At 42.8% G+C, this 20,921-nt stretch overlaps 1 protein-coding gene across 1 annotated transcript in view; it reads right to left on the bottom strand.

Annotated features, from left to right (window-relative positions):
• Nucleotides 1–644: 644 nt before the first annotated feature.
• TMTC2 (transmembrane and tetratricopeptide repeat containing 2) overlaps nt 645–20,921 on the bottom strand; it is a 137,474-nt gene continuing 117,197 nt past the window's right edge. Inside the window, exon 11 of the mRNA XM_015406798.1 lies at nt 645–824. Within this exon, the coding sequence (XP_015262284.1) occupies nt 645–824 (180 nt within the window). The remainder of the gene's footprint in view (nt 825–20,921) is intronic.

Here is a 20,921-nt window from a genome sequence, read left to right as displayed (position 1 = left end):
GCAGCCAAGAAGATATCTGAGAAAAAGCTTAAAAATATGTGCACTTTATCACAAAAGACTGCAAAATCTTAGCTAAAGTGACAAGTTTTTCAAAAAGTTTTGGAAGTCTGTGAAACAGATAAGCAGTCAGCTCTAATGACACACAACATTAATACAATTTGAAAAAGCATTGGGTTTAGTATACACTTTAATGAAGGACAGCCTCAGTAAATGACTTAAATCAGTCTTTATCCTTTTCTAACTCCCCATGCTGACCAGATGGATGCTATAAGGCAGCATGATCTCTACCAGCAACCGCTTAGAAATGAGCAACATGAGAATGCCTGGGATGACTTGGTGGACATGCTGAAAGGGCTCCTTTCAAGTGTTCCAGTTTTAAATCTATTTCACGTTTATACTGGTGATGGTAACTATTAAGTCCTTCATGAAGTTCCTAAGAGGGTTTCCATCTCCCTCTTACTGTCAAAATGTCACACCAAAAAGCAGCCCTGTAGGTTCTCCTAGCAGCAATTACATCCTTGGACAACTGCAGTCCAGTCTAATGTGAGTGCCAAACCAAAGAGTATCCTGGAAGTTCTTCTGAATTTGACTTTTCCACTCCCGTTTACAAAAACAGAAAGGGTCTAAAGATTTTTCCTCCTATGTCATGTCTTGGATGTCGTTAAGCCTTGTTTTTCCATAATATTCCAGAGTTTGCGTAGATTTGACTGTGTGATGACATCATCTGGTTTAAGCCGAAGGGCATGGAGATAGTTTGCCTCAGCCTCTAGGAGTTTGCCATTAAGATGCAGAATTGCTCCCAGATTCATTAGGGCAGCTGGATACTGGAACAAAAAAAAAGGGAAAGAAAAATGATTAAAGGTTTTTTTGGGGGAAGAGGTTGCACATTGTTTCCTCTGATAACCTTCATCCATGACACAAAATTATTCCCTTATGTTTTTGCAGCCTTCTTTCATGGAAACAATTTAGCAACTGGAACAAACATGGAAAGATAAGAAAGGAGAGATTTATTCCATTATTTGCTGCACTTTGCACTTCAAAGACCGCAGGCCATAGCGTTGACAAGGAGATTCCCTCCCTTTTTTAATGAGCATAGCATACAGGCTTCATAAACTGGAACATGGGTATTCCCACTGAGATTTCCAGGGGAAACTTATGGCTGATAAGAGATATGTCTTTTAAACCATTCCTTCACCTGTAAAGATTTTATAATCCATGAATATATTCTTTACACTCTACTTTCTGAAGATACAAAGATATGTTCACTTTAGGTTTCTTGTACTGGCTGGTATAACACAACACCAGCATGACCAGTGAAAATCTGGTATACTAAAATGATCATATGCATATGTTTACACCAGACAATGGCAAAAAAATAAAAGCCCTACAAGATCAAACCAGTGCTCCACTCTGCTTCACACAGCAGCCAACAAACAGGACACAGAGGAATCTTAATTATTTATAAGTTATTGTGTCAGAATTCATGGTCACAGTCTACTTCGATTCAAGTCCAATGGCTAAAAGAGTGCCAGATACAACTAACTGAACAACATTGGGATTCAATCTGGAGCACTCCCTTGCTTAAATCTAAATGTACAGTTATCTGTTGGCAACAATATAAGCTAATTACCAGGTGGTATTTAACGCCATATAAGCTGTATAAAAGCAAACTAAGAACTAATTTGGAACGCTGGAAGAAATGTGGTGAAACTGGAACATTTCTCCACTGTTGGTAGGGTTGCAAAGTAGTGAATGCATATTGGGAAAATATTATAAAAATATTGATGACATAACAGGAATTTTGATTCCAAATACACCTGAGTCTATTTTATTAAATATGTGGCCAGAGTTAAATATCCCAGAGTCAAGGAAGGATTTATTAACCCATCTCCTATTAGCTGGTAAAACAGTATTAGCACAACAATGGAATACTAAGAATATACCGACTTTGGCACAGTGGTATGATAAAATATGGGACTTGATGGTCCAGAACAAGATAGTTTCACAATGAATTCAAGTTGAGAATCTTAGGCCCCTGCCACACGGGGGGGGGGGGGGCCCCCGGAAAAGGGGGGTTTTAAAGCCGCACCAAAAAAGACACACGGCAGCGGGATCACATAAATCCCCTGAGCCGCCACGTACTTCCTCCCCGGCACGATCAGATGCCGGGGGGAAGCCACTGAAAGGGGAGCGAGGCAGCCGAACTACGCATGTGTGCGCATGTGCAGTTCGGCTGGGAGCCAAGATTGCTTCGGATGAAGCGTGCCGCGGCGATCCCACGGCTGCGCTTGATGTGGCATTCCCGGTAAGTCCACCTCTGGGGGTGGTTCTTTTTTACTGCGGATTTTCGGCCTGAAGGGCCGGATCGGGAATGGGTGCACACCGCTACCCAGATGTTGCGGTGAAATCGCGCCCGTCTGCTGTGCCCCCCAATCCGTCCCTCTCCCGGGCCAAAACCTTCCGTGTGACCGGGCCCTTAGTAGGAAAAATATGTTCATAGAGACCTAGTATACATTTTTTGAGTATATATAATCAAACCACCTGCCAGAACTCCTCAATACCTAAGAAATACTTAGATTTTGTATATTTTTAGTTATGGCTTGTTTGATAGATAAAAACGAAAACTGTAATTGTCTGGGGAGATAATCGATCCTGTATTAATGTAGCATGTGTATTGTTTTATGTGCTGAAATAAAAAACAAACGAACAAAAAGACACCAGGACACAGAGGCGTTCCCATGATCTTGCCTCCTAGCTCCTGGTCCTCAGAGTTTTATTGCCTTGAATGTACAGGTTCCCTTAAGTCACCGTAGCTAACAGGCACTGAGAGACCTCTTTTACATGAATCTGTTTAATCTCATTTAAAAACAATTTACGTGTCATCACATTGTCCTTATGCAGCAGAAACGAGTGCTATTTACATTTCCAATTTAACACTGAAATCCCATTTAAACATTGCTACCAAGTAAGAGCCTTGTCAGAGTAATATAATGTCACACCACTCTTTGTGTTTTTAATCATAAAATATTTTGATGAACCTCTATCATCAAGAGCCTAAACTTGAAAAAGATTGGCTAGAAATATAGCAAACAAGTAAGAGATAAATAAAGTTATAAAGTTAAAATCATGCTTAAATTTGACATGTAGTCTTTGTTTTCTACTGCCCAATTGGCTGCTTCTCTGCCTGCAAATGCCATAGGAATTAGATTTTCAGGGACCAGATTTTTTTTCTAAAAGCAAAAATATTAAAATGATATATATAGTTTGCCTTCATCAAAAATATTTTCTTCATAATTTAAAACTTGCCCATTATCAATATGTATGCACACCCACAGACACATTATTTTGGCTTTCTTATTACCAGAAGTAAAAACATTAGATATAATAATTTGCGATGTAAGTCAAACACAGAACACACACATTTTCTTCTATTTATGCCTGGAAATCAGAACACAACACTAATATCTGGCATGTCTATATACTATTAGCCACCTGTGGCTGAAATCTGTGGATCAGGGCCACATGGAGGCTAAACAGAACTTTCTGCACACTTGGGGGACCCCCTAGGTGTGCAAAAAACCCTGAAATGTTTTAAAAAATCACAGGGGGGTTTAGGCTTCTCCTCCAAATAGAATGGTTCAGAATGGAGCTGCTACAGGCCTGCCTTGTGGTGGATGCTGGCAGCAGTGCCAGGCACAGTCTCAGTGTCAAGGATGCCAGCAGCCATGCCAGCTCTGCGACTGTGGTTGAGGATGCCTGGGAGTGTCCGTGACCTGGCTGCAATGGAGGTAGTCTCCTGGCAGCTGCTACAGCCCGACCACAGTGGTGGTGGAGGAGGCCTGGCAGCTGTGCTGGCCCGTCTGCAGCAGATGAGGATGCCGGTAGCTATGCTAGGCTGAACATCAGCATAGGACACCAGTCTCCACCCCCGCTGAACAGGGAGCAGCTCCCAGACACTGACACTGCTGGGCTCCAAGGCTCAGCAATGGGGAGGAGATAGGATCCCCCCAAGAATTTTGCCAGCCCCCACTTGTCTATTTAGCTATTTCTCAAGTGTGGGCATATCTTCGAATACCTAAATATGTGGACCAAGCCCACACTGTGAGAAAGTAGATTTTTCTCCAAATTTGGGGGAAGTCCCAGATTTGCATAAAAATCTAAAAACATAAAAAATACTTTTTGAGAGTGTTAAATTCCCCTAAAACAAAAATGTTCTTTGTACATGCACAGAGCACTTAATAGAAGTGGGCCTTGTGGCTGGTGCAGCAGCTCCTGAGGGCCCAGCCACAGTCACTGCTGCTGCCATTGTTGCTCCCGGGGGCTCTACCGCTAATGCAGCAGCTCTGGAGGGCCCTGCCATCTGCCAGTGGCCCTGTCGCTACAGAGGCTCTGGAGGGCCCAGTTGGCTGCCAGGGGCCGTGTGTGGGGGGGAAGCAGGTGGCTGGCTGGGAGAGTCACCTCCACTGCTGTTGGGGGGAGGAAAAAGCAGACAGGGGGCTGAGAGAGCCACCACTGCAGTTGGGGGGGGGGGAAGAGAAGCAGCAACTACAGATGCATGTGAGTGGGCAAGGAGCCTCTTTCTCATCTACATCTCTGTAGCTGCTGGCTCAGCAGCTCTTTTAAAACTTTCTCCCGGCTTCTAATTGATCAGATTTCAGGGAGAAGTAGCACTGGAGTCAGGGTGTTTGTGTGTGAGGAGGATTCTTCACTCCCATCAGCTCCCACCCTGCTTCTCTCTGAAGTCTGACTGATTAGAAGCTGGGAGAAAGTTTTAAAAGGACAGCTGAGCCAGCAGCTATAGAGATGGGTGTGAGAAGGAACCGGCTCACCCAGTCACATGCCTCTGTAGTTGATAGTCTAGCTATCCTTTTAAAACTTCTCCCCCCACCTCATTTTTAACTGGACAGAGTTCACCTACAGCTGAAGATGTCAAGGTAAGGGGGGGGCGAAAGAGAGATGGGGGAATATTGACAGAGAAGGGTAGGGGGGGAATTGTCAGAGAAGGGTAGGGGGGAGAAATATGGGTGAAAGATTGAAAGGGGAAGGGGAGAAAGAGGGGGTGGAAGATTATTTGAGAAGGGAGGAGAGGAAAGGGAGCAAAGTGGGGAATGGGATGTACCCTCCCCGCAAATTTCTTGTGGGTTTTCACTTGTGGGAATTATTTTCCAGTACTGTCAGTGTGCTATTCTAGTCAAACAGTCTCAATGCAAAATGAACTAAAAAATTAATTAATAAAACATCTTGATTACAGTGCTGTGCAGAATATCCCTAATACCCTACTGCTGGCTCTGGAAACAATCTTGTTTACATGCAGCAAAAAACCATGTTATTTCATTCTCTGCTTATGTAGGCAGGTTGGATATCAAACAGAATCTAATTCTAGATGTTATCTCAGATTTATTTTTTTTAGATGCCATTTTGGCTGACATCTGAAACCCATTTTCTCTATCAATTAACTAGCTGTTTTTGTTGAAGATGACATAAACATTATCCAGTTCAAACTTGCTGTTCCAATTCAGATCATCCATACATCAAGCCATACCCATAATGCACGTGATTAACTTAAATATTACATTGTAACATAAAAGAGAAGTGTATGAGATGTCTTAAATGTACTTTATACTTATAAGGCAGCCAGCATGGTGCAGGAATTACAGTACTGGGCTAGGAATAGGGAAATCTGGGCTCAGACCCCCACTCTGCCATAAAGCTCACTGGGTGACCATGGTTCTGTCATTCTCTCAGCCTATTCAACCTCAAAGGTTTTTACGAGAATAAAGTGGGAGGAGGTAGCAATACGCAGATGATATCCAGCTCTACCTTTCCCCCCATCTCATTCAGAGGAAGCTGATGATGTTCCAAAATGGTGCCTGGAGTCAGTAACCTGACTGAAACCTAGCTGAAACCTTATCCTGATAGAACAGAGGTGCTCTGGGTTAGTAGAAAGACCAATTAGAGATCTCCCCTGTCTTGGATGGCATTGCACTCTCCTTGAAAAGCCAAGTTTGCAGCTTGGGAGTGGTGCTCAATACATCAGAAAACCAGGTAGCTGCTGTGGTTTGGAGCACTTTTGCCCAGCTTTGGTTGGTGTGCCAGCCCTGCCCATTCCTGACTCACTGTGATCTAGCCACAGTGATCCATGCTTTAGTTAATATCTAAACTAAAGTACCGCAATGCACTGTATGTGGGATTACCTTTGAAAAGTTTTTGGAGGCTGCAGCTAGTGCAGAATGCTGAGGCTAGACTGCTGGTTGGGGCCAGTTACCAAGATCACGTGACTTCAATCTTACAGAAATTACATTGACTTCCAGTTGGCTTCTGACTGAGCCCAATTAAAGGTGTTGGTTTCGCCCCTATGTAGCCTGGGACTGGGGTATCTGAAGGACCATTTACTCCTGTATGGTCCTACCCCAGAACTAAAATCACAGGGAGAAGCCCTCTGGATTGTCCCATTGACCAAAGAAGCTTGTCAGGTGTGTACATGAGACAGGGCCTTTCTGTAGCAGGCCCATGATAATGGAACAACTTCCCCAGGGAGATGTGCCTTACACCCTCACTCACAACCTTTAGAAGGCAACTGAAGACATTTTCATTCATGGCAACATTTGATTAGTTCATTATTCTTCTGCCTACTGGCAGTTTTAAATTATTGATTTTAACTACTGGTTTTTATATATTTTATTGTGCTTTGTTGTTATTTACATTGTAAGCTGGTTTGAGTTCCTATAAGAAGAAGAGATTGGATTTATACCCCGCCCTTCACTTGGAGTCTCAGAGCGGCTTACAAACTCCTTTCCCTTTCCCTCCCCACAACAGACACCCTGTGAGGTGGGTGGGGCTGAGAGAACTCTGACACAAACTGCTCTTTTTCAAGGACAGCTGTGCCAGAGCCTGTGACTGACCCAAGGTCACATCAGCAGGTGCAAGTGGAGGAATGGGAAATCAAACCCGGTTCTCCCAGATTAGAGTCCGCACACTTAACCATTACACCAAACTGGCTCTCTGAAGATAAACATCATCCAAGACAAAAAGACAGGTAAATTTTTAAAAATAAATAAATTCTTGAAGAAACTGAAATTTGTGACTGATAGATATGTCATGCTGATAAGACAAAAAGGGATTTAATAGAACAGATGACTGTTCTATTGTAATTTATATGACTGTAATTCATATAAATTATCTTACACCACTAAAGAGAGTAATAAGGAAAAATAAAAGGAAAGACATTCTGAATTGCCATTTAGACTGATGACAATTATCATCATAATCCCAAATGAGAACCAATTCATAGTCACTTTTATTTGTCAAAATGAACACATTCAGTTTTTAATAGATTTTGAATTTTGGACCAGTTTTGCAATCTAATGCCATGTCAGAGAGGAACAACTGTTGCCACTGTGAAGTCACAAACCAGGGACATGGTTTGTGTTATTCTAGTAATCACATTATTCTGCTGTTGTTAAAACAGGTACCCTTGTACAAAAATTATGTCCTGGCTTCACTCTACTTTTGGAATGTTTTTCATAACATGGTAAGGCAGCCTAGTTTGCTAGTATGAAGCAAAACCAATCCAAACAGCCTTCCAAAAAGATATTTTGTTAGCCAAATAGAAGAAGCTGCCCCATTTCATTCATATTTTGCAAGACAAAACTTGGAACCACTTGGGAATCACTGAAAGTAAAACGATGGGGCAGGAGGAGTCTAAAATCTCAATATCATCTGAAAATGGCTTGAGGTCTGCGTGGGTTTTTTTCAGCAGTGGAGGGGCACTTCCTGACCTCAACAACTGAAATATTAAATAATAATGCTCAGGCCTATTTTTAAACAACCAGTTTTATTCACTCACCTCTCTGCTCTGACTGCATAGGTCTGCTTGCCTCATTACAATGAAAATATGATTTCCCAGTGTTGCAAAAAATATACCATACTAAAAGTTAGATATGGGAAACAATGTAGTAGCTCTCTGAATACAGAATACTTACTTGCCTATTATGTTTCTAACATTATTTATTTAGCACTTTACTCGGCTCTAGCATGAGGTATCTTCACAGCTGAAGTGAAAAGTCAGAATGACACCTCCCCTAGTCATGATACCCTGAGATTGAGACTGAAGGCAGGAAAATGGCACCCCATCTGGAATCAGCTGCCCAGTTGACTGCTCCGTGGAAACAGTCTAGGTTGGTGCTCTATATCTATGGCTTAGAAACTATGACTCAGTGCCATCATGCCCTGTCAGCTGAAATACGTGGAGCCTCAGCCACAATTGGTTGAATTTTTCCTTCCACGCATATAACCTTTTATGTAAGACAGCTGATGAAGCTTTTCAACACATTAAGAGTGCCCGTCAGCAGCCAACAGTCCAATAATGTTAAACTCTTGCAGCCATTGAACAAACGATTCCACCGACCACATAAAAGGGAAGTCAGCCCCTTCACTCATTTCCTTTCGGAGATAGAGGCTTTATATCAAAAGGAGCCAGCTGGCAGTTCTATTGGAGCTTTAAAGGATGTCTTCTATGATTTACCGGGAATTACACAGTTACTAGTGAATTTCTATATAATCGCTTCTTAGCCTTTGGATATGGCTTTACTCCCAAGTGTTGCTCAACTCTCAAATTTGTGCTCAGTGCAGGTTACAATGATTATTGCTCCGGTATGATCTGACCAACCAGAGTATTTCACCACCATTGTAGACTCACCACACAAGTTGAAAGGAAATGTGCCAGTCACAGATGTTTGTGATCAGAATGAATTGTCTTAGTCATGAAACAGACTTGCAAGAGCTTTGAGGCAAAGGAGAATACACAGTTCAATAGTAACAAGAACAAAAAGAACTTACAAGGAAAGCAGTAGCTGAGGACTGTCAGTCAATGAGATTTTCAAGAAGCATGGACCCCAGACTTACTTGGGAACTTTTTTTTTGGGGGGGGGGGGAGATCAGGCAACGTGGTTCCACTAGCCCATTGGTCAGTGACATGATGAAGAAGAAGAAGAAGAGATTGGATTTATACCCCACCCTTCACTACCCAAAGGTGTCTCAGAGCGGCTTACAAACTCCTTTCCCTTCCCCTCCCCACAACAGACACCCTGTGAGGTGGGTGGGGCTGAGAGAGCTCTGACACAAACTGCTCTTTTTCAAGGACAGCTGTGCCACAGCTTGTGACTGACCCAAGGACACATCAGCAGGTGCAAGTGGAGGAGTGGGGAATCAAACCCGGTTCTCCCAGATTAGAGTCCGTGCACTTAACCACTACACCAAACTGGCCAGGGAGATTGCTGTAGCTGCGCAGGCTCCCCTCTGTCTCTTCCCCCCAGCCTTGCCAATCAGGTGCAGCCTAGCATCGGTCCCGGCCAGCAGACCTTGCAGAGGTCTGCCTGCCGGGGATAAAGGGGGCCCTGCTGTGCTGCCTGGCACTCAGCCTCGTGGCTTCACCCACCCAGCCCTGCAGTTATTGTGCTGTTATGGTTGTTGTTTTGTTCTTCTTTGCTTTCATTGTCACAACTGTCCTGGTGGTGTTAGCATGGGGCCAGATCTATTTTGTGGAAAATACAGCCTGCATGCCTGTTTCCCTCATCTTTGGGGATCCCCTTAAGGGAATTTGCAGTGAGGGCTTGCAGGGGACATGTCCAGCTCAGGGGCTGTCAAGGTGCCCTCCTGTTCAAGTGGCAGGGGAAGACCACACACCCTTGTGGAATCCTGCAGACTGCCATCCCACAGCATCCCCTAGCAGACAGGCTGGGGGTGGTTTGTACATCAGTTGGCAGGTGGGTCGGTCAACGCCCTGATTTGTTGCCCAATGCTGCGCCAAGGCTCTTCCAGCTGTAACCAACTTATTGTTGCCAGTTTTATCCCAACCATGTCTTGCCTGTATTCTTGCACTTGGTGGGTTTGCCTTGCCATCTTCCTGTCCCCCTTTGCAGCTAGGCCTGCAATCAAATTTGTGCACTGTGGCTGCTGTCAGATTCTAGAGATAGTATTATATCCTGTTTCTTCATTCCCTCTCTTGTTCTGGTCTCCCTCTTCTCCATACTCTTTGGCCTTCCTTCCCCCTTACTGATATTCTCTTTGTATCTTGCAATTGGTAGTATCCTGTACACTGTAGACACTCTCATACAGTTTGTCTCTTTTTCCTTGCTCTTACACTGTGCTCAAAACCATGACCATAGTCCCCTTTAAACCTTACATGGCTCTTCCACTGTTTACCTCTACCAGGGACTGGCATTAAGTGGTGTGGTACTTTTGGACTTCAAAACAGTTTGGAAAACATTGTTACATATGAGATAGTGTTGCATCCTGTTTCTTCAAAGAAAGTGTTTTGTTTCCTCTCTTGTTCTGGTCTCCCTCTTCCCCACATTCTTTGGCCTTCCCTCCCCTTTACTGATGTTCTCTTTGTGAAATATACTGGGTTAAACACGCGTTAGTGATCAGCTCATATTTTATTGGGATAACAGCTCAACTAAAAGATGACTCTAGCAGGGCCAGAGCCCTGCTTATAAGCCTGTAAAAGGGCACACCCATCACACACCCACTCCCAACAATAGGCTATTTACAGAGGAACTCCTGGGCAATAGGTCCATCCCAGGATCCTAGCAGTCCATTGTTCTGTGTCCCCAAGCTGGGTCTGTCAGGGTTAGACTCAGTACTCAACACTTTGTATCTTGTACTTGGCAGTATCCTGCACATATATGGTTCTATTCTTTGTGCTAACACATAATGTCCTTGGGACAATGACAGTCATTTGAAATTCCTGCCCGTGTCATCTACTTGCCTGCAGCCAATGGCAGTCTCCACCACAAGCAACAAGTTATTTGCACATGGCTATTTAATTTCTTGAGCATTTTTTGACTAGTGCAACTAGTTTGAGTTTACACATGCTACTGGTAGCGTGTTATAGGTTTGCTGGCCAGAGTTTGTTCTCTCTCTTTTTCACTGATACACAAAAAGAGGCTGCCATAGGATGAATGATAACTTAGCCTTCAGATTTCCTTTATGGAAGGAAATCTACAATCAGTGCCTGATATTGACAGGCTACAAACTTAATACAAGTGGTATGAACATAAAGACTGTCTCATTAGATTATGCACTGAGTTCACTACATAAGAGACGCCAATGTTGGATCAGGCCAAAGGCCCATCCAGTCCAACACTCTGTGTCACACAGTGGCCAGAAATACCAGGTGCCATCAGGAGGTCCACCAGTGGGGCAAGGACATTAGAAGTCCTCCCACTGTTGACCCCCCCCCAAGCACCAAGAAGACAGAGCATCACTTGCCCCAGAGTCCCTATCTATACCTTGTGGCTAATAGCCACTGATGGACCTCTGCTCCATATGCTTATCTAATTCCCACTTGAAGCCGTCCATGCTTGTAGCCACCACCACTTCCTGTGGCAGTGAATTCCATGTGTTTATCACTCTTTGGGTGAAGAAGTACTTCCTTTTATCCGTTCTAACCCGACCGCTCAGCAATTTCATTGAGTGCCCACTAGTTCTTGTATTGTGAGAAAGGGAGAAAAGTACTTCTTTCTCTACCTGCTCTATCCCACGCATAATCTTGTAAACCTCAATCATGTCACCCCTCAGTCGTCGTTTGCCCAAGCTAAAGAGCCCTAAGCGCTTTAACCTTTCCTCATAGGGAAAGTGTTCCAACCCTTTTATGATTCGAGTTGCCCTTTTCTGCACTTTTTCCAAAGCTATACTATCCTTTTTAAGGTGTGGTGACCAGAACTGCACACAGTATTCCAAATGAGGTCGCACCATTGATTTATATAGGGGCATTATGATATTGGCTGATCTGTTTTCAATACCCTTCCTAATAATCCCCAGAATAGCATTGGCCTTTTTTATTGCAGTCACACAGTCTCGACATTTTCAGTGAGTTATCTACTACAACTCCAAGATCTCTCTCTTGTTCAGTCTCTCCCAGTTCAGACTCCATCAACATGTATTTATATTTAGGATTTAGGAAAGGCCCAAACTTCCTTCAGCACTTGCATGATCCTATAGATATTTCACACTTTGCAAACCATGGGTTTAATGCAATATTATTACCCCATGTCATTTATGGTCAGTGGAACGTTTAAGAACTACGTTGTACAGGGATGCAGTCCTAATTAGAATTATATGCTTGAATAACTTATATGCTCCAATAAAAAAAGAATTGTAGTTCAATGCCCTTGTTAAACTGCATGTGTGCATAGAGGGAGTGATGGTGGTTAGTAAGTCACTGGATGAAAAGCATTTATGTAGTCCAGGTCCCTTGTTTTGACCAGAGACTAAGAGCTGGGTTCTATGGTGCTTTTGCTTGGGCAAGGGAAGTTTCTGCAGATTTCTCATTCAAACTGCAGCTCCCTGCCCTGCAGCTTATGCTGTCCCCAAGCATCCCCAGTTGTCAGGAGCAGTTTTATTTAGTGGTGTAGGTGCCTTACCTACACCCAAAGTGTTTCCTGTGACTCTTTGAAACCAAACCTATAGAATGAACAAGCGGACATGCCCACAGGCACAAAATACTGCATTCATTTATACCAGACATGTTCGTTGAGCATCTGTTTTCTGTGCCCAGTCCATACTCCCTGTCCTTCCTTAACTTATCAATGTATTTCTCCAGGACACAGAATCCTGTTCACCTACGTATTTTTAAACAGTGCGTGATTGTTTGCTGGATGATACAATCAGCATGGCTGGGGGGGGGTTGGAAAGAAAAAGAAAGGTAATTTCTTCGAGGTCAAACAGGAGTAATCAAATCTCTCCAACTCTCTTAGACTGAGTGCAGTTGCTTCACATCAGGCATGCTTAGTCAGGTAGTTCATGGTGTTTTTAAAGAACAAACAACTGCAATGGCTTTGCTGCTGAATGGAATTTAATGGTCTGAAAAACACAGTGACCAAATATTTTAGCTGTACCATCAGGATGCTGTTTTCTTCCAAACCTAAAGAGCAACTGAAGTATTTGGAGCTTTCAGTGTGCTAATTGAAAACATGCACAGAGGCTTGATAAAGAGGAATGAAGTAATAAAAGAGAAAATGAAAAGAGATTTATCAGTAGGCTGCACTGCTAAGCATGAAAACTACCCATAGTGGCCCTGCTTCATCTTGCCAATGACCACGTTATAATGCGCTGTCAGGCCTTTTGATCCTCCTGTGGTGATGGGAAGAATTTTCACTTGAACTTTTATTACTGGTGTCGCTGCCATGCTTCAGTGTGCTGTTTTCTGAAGCAATCAAAATGTCAACAGCTTCTTTTTTATTGCTAAAGAGAACTGCACCCAGCTGAATCTTTTCTGAAGTGGCATTAATTTTTGACAGACCCCCAAAGTGTTACTTATAGGATTAAAATTGGACATGGAGGCTGCCCTTGAAGTTCTTGGTGATGCTACCGTTAAAGCAGGATCTGATCTCTATCAAGCAACTAGAATATGTGAATTCAATGTTTGTGAAATAAATATTCCATTTTTAAAAAAGCAAAAAACCAGGAAACCACAGAAGACAAAGAAGCTGTTTTCATGGCAGATGTAAGCTGTGCAACACTGAATGAAACAGTCTTACTGCAGCGTTGTTTAAAGAATATCTTCATGACTTTTCCACAGATTCACAGAGCAGCATATGAAATGCCCAGAACGCAAATACCATCCACTTTGTTAGAAAAAGATGAGGTCTACATTCAACCTTTCCTTCACCAGATAACTGATAGTGTCAAGGCAGCCAATCATCTATTCAATGCTCTATGACACTAATTCAGCAACAGAAGCCAAAAGTCAAATTCAAATAGCACAGTCCATGGTTTGTTCACAATGAAAATGAACTGGAAAGTCTTTGGCTTGTACCCTCATCTTTCCTCCACTCGTCAATGATTGTGCCAAGTTTGAAGATGTCCAAGATTAGAACTTTGTGTGTTGTGATGCCCAAATCAGGTGCATTAACAAATTACTACAAAATAAAATGCTAAACTGTTAAGGAACAAAATGTAATATGTTGAATTGCCCAATCAATGCCATTACCAGTTATAATCAGCTCTTCAATCTAAACCAGGAAGTCTTCAATCTCTGTGTACTGCATGATAGGAGAGGGACATGGAAGGATGTAATCAGACTTCAAAGGCTGTCTGACATCAGAAATCAAAGCATTCAAAAACCAGTGGGGGGACATTTTAACCTTCCAGGACATTCAGTTGCTATCCTAAAAGTAGCAGTTCTCTTACAAAGTAATTTCAAAGGGGAGATTAGAAAGAGAGACTACTGAATTGCAACTGATAATGAAGCTCAAGACAGTGCATCAACCTGGATTGAATCGAGACCTAAGTTTCCTGCTTTTTGCTGATTTCTCCATACATACTACCTCTCTGCATAACACACCTAATTCAATGACACCTTCTATTGTCATTTGCTTGCTAATGTCATTTGGCATCTGAAATCACTCCACTTTCCAATATACAGGAACTCACATTCTAGCTGTATCTGAGGAAAAGAGCAGTGACTCAGGAAAGCTCATACCCTACCACAAATTTTGTTAAACTTTAAGGTGCTACTGGACTCTTACTCTTTTCTAGACTAAACAAAGTATTGTTGTCTACATAAATCCAAAGATCTAGATTCAAGGAACTTGGGAAAGGTTCTTTACATACAGTGGTTATTTGCATATGGGGATGTGATTGTATGAACCCTACATCCACATTCATCTAGTTCTTGCTAGACTGAAGCACATCTAAATATATAAGGCATGATACATTAACCTAAATCTTGGCTCCATAATCATTGGTAGAAGTTACATCATTAAGTTCAGTAGAGTCAAAAAGTCACCCATAAACTCAAAAGCCAAAAAAAGTCTATATTCACCTTTTACCAAGTAAAGGGAAAAGAATTTCGCACACATAAATGTGTACTAGATTTTTTTTTAGCTTGCTCAGAATTATGACATGAGTCCTATTAATTGTAAGATGAAGAACTTGGCATGAACTTTAAAAGAGCATGTAGCCTATCTTGTTTTTTGGGAATACAACTAGTTCATAGCATAATGCAATGAAGCCTTAGCTTTTTAGACTGTCACCCACTTAACTTCTTTTCCATCTTCATTTAGCAACTTTGTGATTGAAATTTTGAGGAAAAAATTCAAAACAGTTTAAATATACTTTGTTGGTAAAAGAAATCTGCCATTTACATTTGTACAAATTCCTAAATACCATATTACAAACTGGCAATGCTTAATGCTAAACTTAAAAGCATTACATATTACATGGTAGCCTACAAACCCTAGAGTATCTCTACAATAGGAGTAAGTCTATACGTTTTTCCAATAGCTTTGCATTGAGTGCTTTGATACAGTTTTCAAAAAGTATCTCAGCAATTATTCTTTCAATCCATATGGAAACCAAGCTGCATACTTCAAAATATTATTTTATTAGTATAATAAAATGTACTAAATTGTGATATATACTATAATTTTTTAATACTGTGGTTACAATTTTTTAAAAAATAAAACAGTAACGTATGTGTAACAGACCTCACAAAGTGCTCATAATTAAACTCCTCTGGATTTCTAACCCAAATACTTTCAGATTGTGCAGCATATAATTACTGCATGCAATTGTCCAACCATTTAGAGTTAAATACAACTTCATTTGAAGTTAAATGAATTTTTGTTTATAGAAATCAAGCTGTGTTTTCATTCCAAGGACTGCAATTTGGTCATTTTCTCATCTAGCAATCTGTTGGATTTATCACACAGTAGCCCTTTTCTATTTACTTTTGGGATGTCTGTCTAACGAAAGCTGTAATATGAATGAATACCAGTCTTGCTACTTTTGCTGTATTTGACATTCGGCAACATAAGTCCCATGGTTTGCCATGTATCGGTATATAAGTGCGATCAGGACATGTTAATCAGGTCAAGAACACTAATTCAGTGATCATCTACAGTTTTATTTTGGGTACTTTTTATTGGCATAAACAGTTGTTACAATACTTCTATTTTAGTGTTTTGTATATACCTTAAATAAAAAGCTAGTCCTTGAAGCAAGTAAATGAACTTATTTACATGACAATAATGTGTTCAATAGCAGTCTGTGTACATTCAAATTATGCTTACCAACTACCGTGACAATTTCCCAACAAAATTCTGGCTTACCACTGCTATTGTTACTTTCTCCTATACAGAAATACAGTCAAAAACATACATTTGCCGTATGATATTGTTCAAAACATGTATATGAGATATGGGCCGGACAATGGCCTGTAATTCAATCTATTTATTTAAACATTACTAATTGGCCTTTCTTTACCTCATGACAAATCCATTGTGGTTGACATATTCCAGACTCATGCCTATGTACTCTCACTCTGTCCATGTCTTCTCAGTAAGGGAAAAAAGGGCATAGGTCACATGTAACAGACAAACCCTGGTTTGATGTTTCAGGAACAAGCCTGGGGGATCATAGTATCTTCCCCATGATTTAGAATTTTGATCCTGAATTGCAAACCATAGTTCATAGTTCAGACATAGTATGAAGGTACAGTCTGCTGTGAATCCAGAATATTCGTTCTTAACTGAGTATGCACAAAGAAAGGAGAAGAACACACAAGGCCAAAACTCCCACAATGGCCAAACTATGGTGACATTTGAAACATGTCTAGCATGAGAAATTGCAGGGTCATGAGCAGAGGTCTTCACAGAGCCAACTATTTTAATAATGTGATCATACAAGAAGGTTAGTTGAATAGAGCTAGTTAATGGCGAGCTCGTGGCCTTATGGAGAAATGCAATTTGATTTGGATGAACATCAGCTTTGTGCAGAGACTGTAACTGTATTTGAGAAATGCTGGTCCAGGGGCACACCCACTAGTGATAGAGATTTTAAAACAATTCATTAACAGAAAAGCATTTTAATGAAGTAAACTCAAATGCAACTACCATTTGTTTAGTGACATTAAATTGACTGTGATCACTTATTTATAGTTTAACAACTGATAACAGTAAATTAAGAGAAAAGTTTAATTTACCTGCTACAGACTCTCAGCAGCACTAATAAGCATTAATAAGCTACAGACATGAGGATATCGATAAGATGAATAATGAGTTTATGTCTGTGTTTTGACTGATATACTCAATAAAAAATGTAAATACAAAAAAAATAAGCTACAGACTGAGGACCAACCTACATAATACTTTTTGGTTAACTGGGCCTGGGGACTCACATTCACTGCAGTATCACACAGTAGGTGTAGGCAAAGGCCTTTTTGAAACCTGCAGGGGTTTGATTCCGCTGAGGACCATGGTGCAGGGGAGGAGAGCTCCTGTCTCCCTTTTGCACTGTTTTATTGAGCCAAAACAGATTCATGGGGAATAGTTTCCCTCTTTTTGGAGCTGTATATGCACAGAATATTGCATACACAACAAAGTGGAGCAAATAATCACCCCCAATCAGGAAAACAGTGGAAGGACAGTGGAGCCCTGCACCGTACTTCAAAACAGCCCCTGCAGCCTTTTAAAATGTCTTTCTCTGCAGCTGCTGTGTACATTTAGAAATGTATTGTGTAATTTGGATCTAAGGCTTCATTCAGATGTAACAAATAAATGCTGGAAGGTTTTTTTGTTGTTGTTTATTTTTTCTTAACGTCATGAAGGCTTGATGAAAGAAAGGCTCAGTTATAGACTTCCAAGGGGGCAAGCCTTGCTGGCTATTTAGATCTGTACTAAAGCAAAAGCACAAGCTCTCCTCTTTTAAATAAAGGTTCCCCCCCCCCTTTACCTAGAGAGAGAACATGCGCACACATGTTTGTATTATTTCAACAAGGTAGACAGACTAATAGTTGAGTCTGCTTTTGTTATTGATGGAGCCCTATGTTCTAGGAAAGAACTAACTGTTCTATTTTGAATTTTCAGTTTAGCCAGAAACTCCACACACAGATGAGCAGAGAACATTAGCATCCTGGTGAAGAATCAGTGAAGAATTTCTCCTAGTCTGTCACCCATTTCCTCTCATCTTCAAATCCAGCTGCTTTTTGCATATGACTGTGTGTAAGACACCTAATGGCTTATTGGCCAAAATCTCCTCTTTTTGATTGGTCCAAAGAATCAAATAAACAAAAATCTTACAATTCTTACTTTTGGCTCTGAGAGACTTTCTGAGTTAACTTTTCCACTAGTCACTGCTTTAAACTAATCTCTCCTATATAATAAAGCTGTTTTGGTGTGACTCCTGGACACACTCCCACAGCCTTTGGCTCGCTCGGCTGCCACTCTCGCAGACTCCCAACCCCCTGGTTGCATTCCCTCACTGCGTTGGCTCAGCCCCGCCCCGCCCACAAAGCCGGCAGCCAGCGTCTTGCTCTCAGTCTGGAGGGAGCCGGTGAAGAGGATGGATGCTCCACCGAGGGGGCAGCAACCCCTCCACAGGGGAGACCTAGTGAGCGGCAGCAAGCAGGGGAAAATCTCACCTTCACTGCCTCTCATGGCCCCTTTCCTTTGGCCACAAGGCCAGTGCTTTGTCAGGGCGATAGCTCAGCAGGATGTACTGCAGAGAAGGCTGCCCAGCACCTTTCAAAGGCTCCCTGTCAGACCCCACAGCAAACAACGAAGTACACACTTGCAGGAAGGTTTTACTTTATTGAAGCCATGAAGCACTTGAACAGAGGCACTGTTCAGAATAACGAAATGTGCGGTGCAAGGTAGTATAAAGCAAGTTCATAATTACAATAGCCAATAGATATGGTTCTCGCGCATGGCCAAGAGGCACGGCTCGCGCTCAAACCCTGAGAAGCAACGGTTCCTTAATTATAAACAATCATTCTATTCCCACACTATTGCTCATTAAAGACTAAGCAAAGCCGCCTGTGCTCTTCCACCTGTGGCCTTGGCAAGATAGCATTCCATCAAAGCAAGACTAGTGTTCATAGAAAGGAATGCCTGCTAATGGGAAGATGTGCGCATGACAGGCTGACCGCACTGGCTAGCCAGGGTTTTTCCCCCCAGAAATAATATACACACAGGAAAGAACCTTTGGCAGCTTGCTGACACTCCCCTGCCTTCTTTCAGAAGCGGCGGAAGTGTCAAGGAGGGTCTGGCCTAGAGAAAATGAGCTGCAGCTCCTGGAAAACTGGACTCTCTCCTGAGGAAGACACTTCTCTTGGCTCCTGTGTGGGACTAACTGTGACTAACTGTCCTGTCAGTGGCTGTTGGTAGGCAACCAACTTCTGTCAGTAAAAAAAACAAAAGACTTTCAGCATAACCCTTCCCCCGCCCACTGCCAGCTTCACCACTTTCCTGTCAGAATAAACTTAAAACGGCTCTCTCTCCTTTTTGGCTCCACCATGGCTGGCTGGCTGGCTAATGAGATGGGCCAGTGACCATCAAACCATTCTCTTCAACCCCCTGCTGTGCGGCTGACTTCCCCCTAGGCTTGCCAGTCTCCAGGTGGGAACTGGAGATCTCCCGCTGTTAGAATTGATCTCCAGATGACAGAGATCAGTTCCCCTGGAGAAAATGGCTGCTTTGGAGGGTAGACCCTATGGCATTATCCCCTGCTGAGTCCTTCCACTCCCCCCCAATGCTGCCCTCCACAGGATCCACCCCCGAAATCTCCAGGTATTTCCCTAATCAGAACTGCCAACTGTACTTTCTCCTCAGTGTCTGTTGCCAGGCAATTAGATTCTGTCAGTAAAAGGCCCTTTCCACACCTATTTTGGCCTTTGGGAGAAAACTCATTGGGGCCAGTCCTGATAGAGTTGCCAACTCCAGGTTCGGAAATTCCTGAAAATTTGAGGGGTGGAGCCTGGAGAGGGTGAGGTTTGAGGAGGGGTGGGACCTCAGACAGGCAAAATGCTATAGACTCCACCCTCCAAGCCAGCCATTCCCTCATGGGGAGCCATTGTTACCAATATCCAGGTGGGGGCTGGAGATCACTCAGAATTACGACTGCTTTCTAGGAGGGGGGAGGAGATGGAAAGCTGAAGATAGGATTGCCAACTGCAGGTTGGGAAATTCCTGGAGATTTGAGGTGTGGAGCCTGGAGAGGGTGAGGTTTGAGGAGGGGTGGGACCTCAGACAGGTACAATGCCATGGACTACAGCCTCCAAACCAGCCATTCCCTCATGGGGAACCATTCTTGCCAATTTTCAGGGGAGGGATGGAGATCACGCAGAATTTCAACTGCTCTTCAGATGGCAAAGATCAGTTCCCCTGGAGAAAATGGTGGACTCTGTGTCATTATACCCTGCTGAGGTTGCCACAGTAAATTAACACTGAGTGCCCAAGGCTGGGGCACTCTCCCAGAACCTCTTTCTAGAGCTCATTGTATTTATTTCCACAATGGGCCTTATTCCTAGTCTATATATATAAAAGAAACTCCCCTCACCATAAAGTTAATGCCCAGGCCAAACCGCTGGACTTAGAGACACCAAATTCGGGGAGAGCACTCCTACTGTGGCGTAGGTGCTAGCTAAGAAGGGATTTTTAGAAATTCGACCCCTAAGTGGGTCAAAAGGGGGGAAATGTGCTCCATTGATTCCTATGCGGCTACCAAGCAGTTGCCTCTTTACCTGTTCTGAGGTAAAAAAAAAAAATCCGACACTTACAGGGGACTGCAGACAGCTAATGACAGTTGAGGAAATCAGGAGTGGCCAAGAACCACCTGTGAGGTGAAGCAAAGCTGCTGGCCCAGCCCCTCTGATGGCTTCCAACACACTCCCCCCACCTCCTACACCTAAGAGCCAGATGTCTGTCAGGTACTCCTCCCCCCTCCCCCTCCTACACTGGACAGGCAGCTGTCTGTCAGGTGTAGGAGAGGAGGTGGGATGGCTTCCAACACACTCCCCCACCTCCTACACCTAACAGGTGGTTGTCTGTCAGGTGCAGCCCCACCTCCACAGTAGCTTCTAATACTCCTCCCCCTCTCCCTCCTACACTGGACAGGCAGCAGCCTGTCAGGTGTAGGAG

Source organism: Gekko japonicus, unplaced genomic scaffold (genome assembly GCF_001447785.1).
Source record: "Gekko japonicus isolate JY-2015 unplaced genomic scaffold, Gekko_japonicus_V1.1 scaffold688, whole genome shotgun sequence".
NCBI classification, from domain to species: domain Eukaryota; kingdom Metazoa; phylum Chordata; class Lepidosauria; order Squamata; family Gekkonidae; genus Gekko; species Gekko japonicus.
The sequence above is the reverse complement of the archived record's forward strand: the minus strand, read 5'-3'. Positions and strand labels throughout refer to the sequence as shown.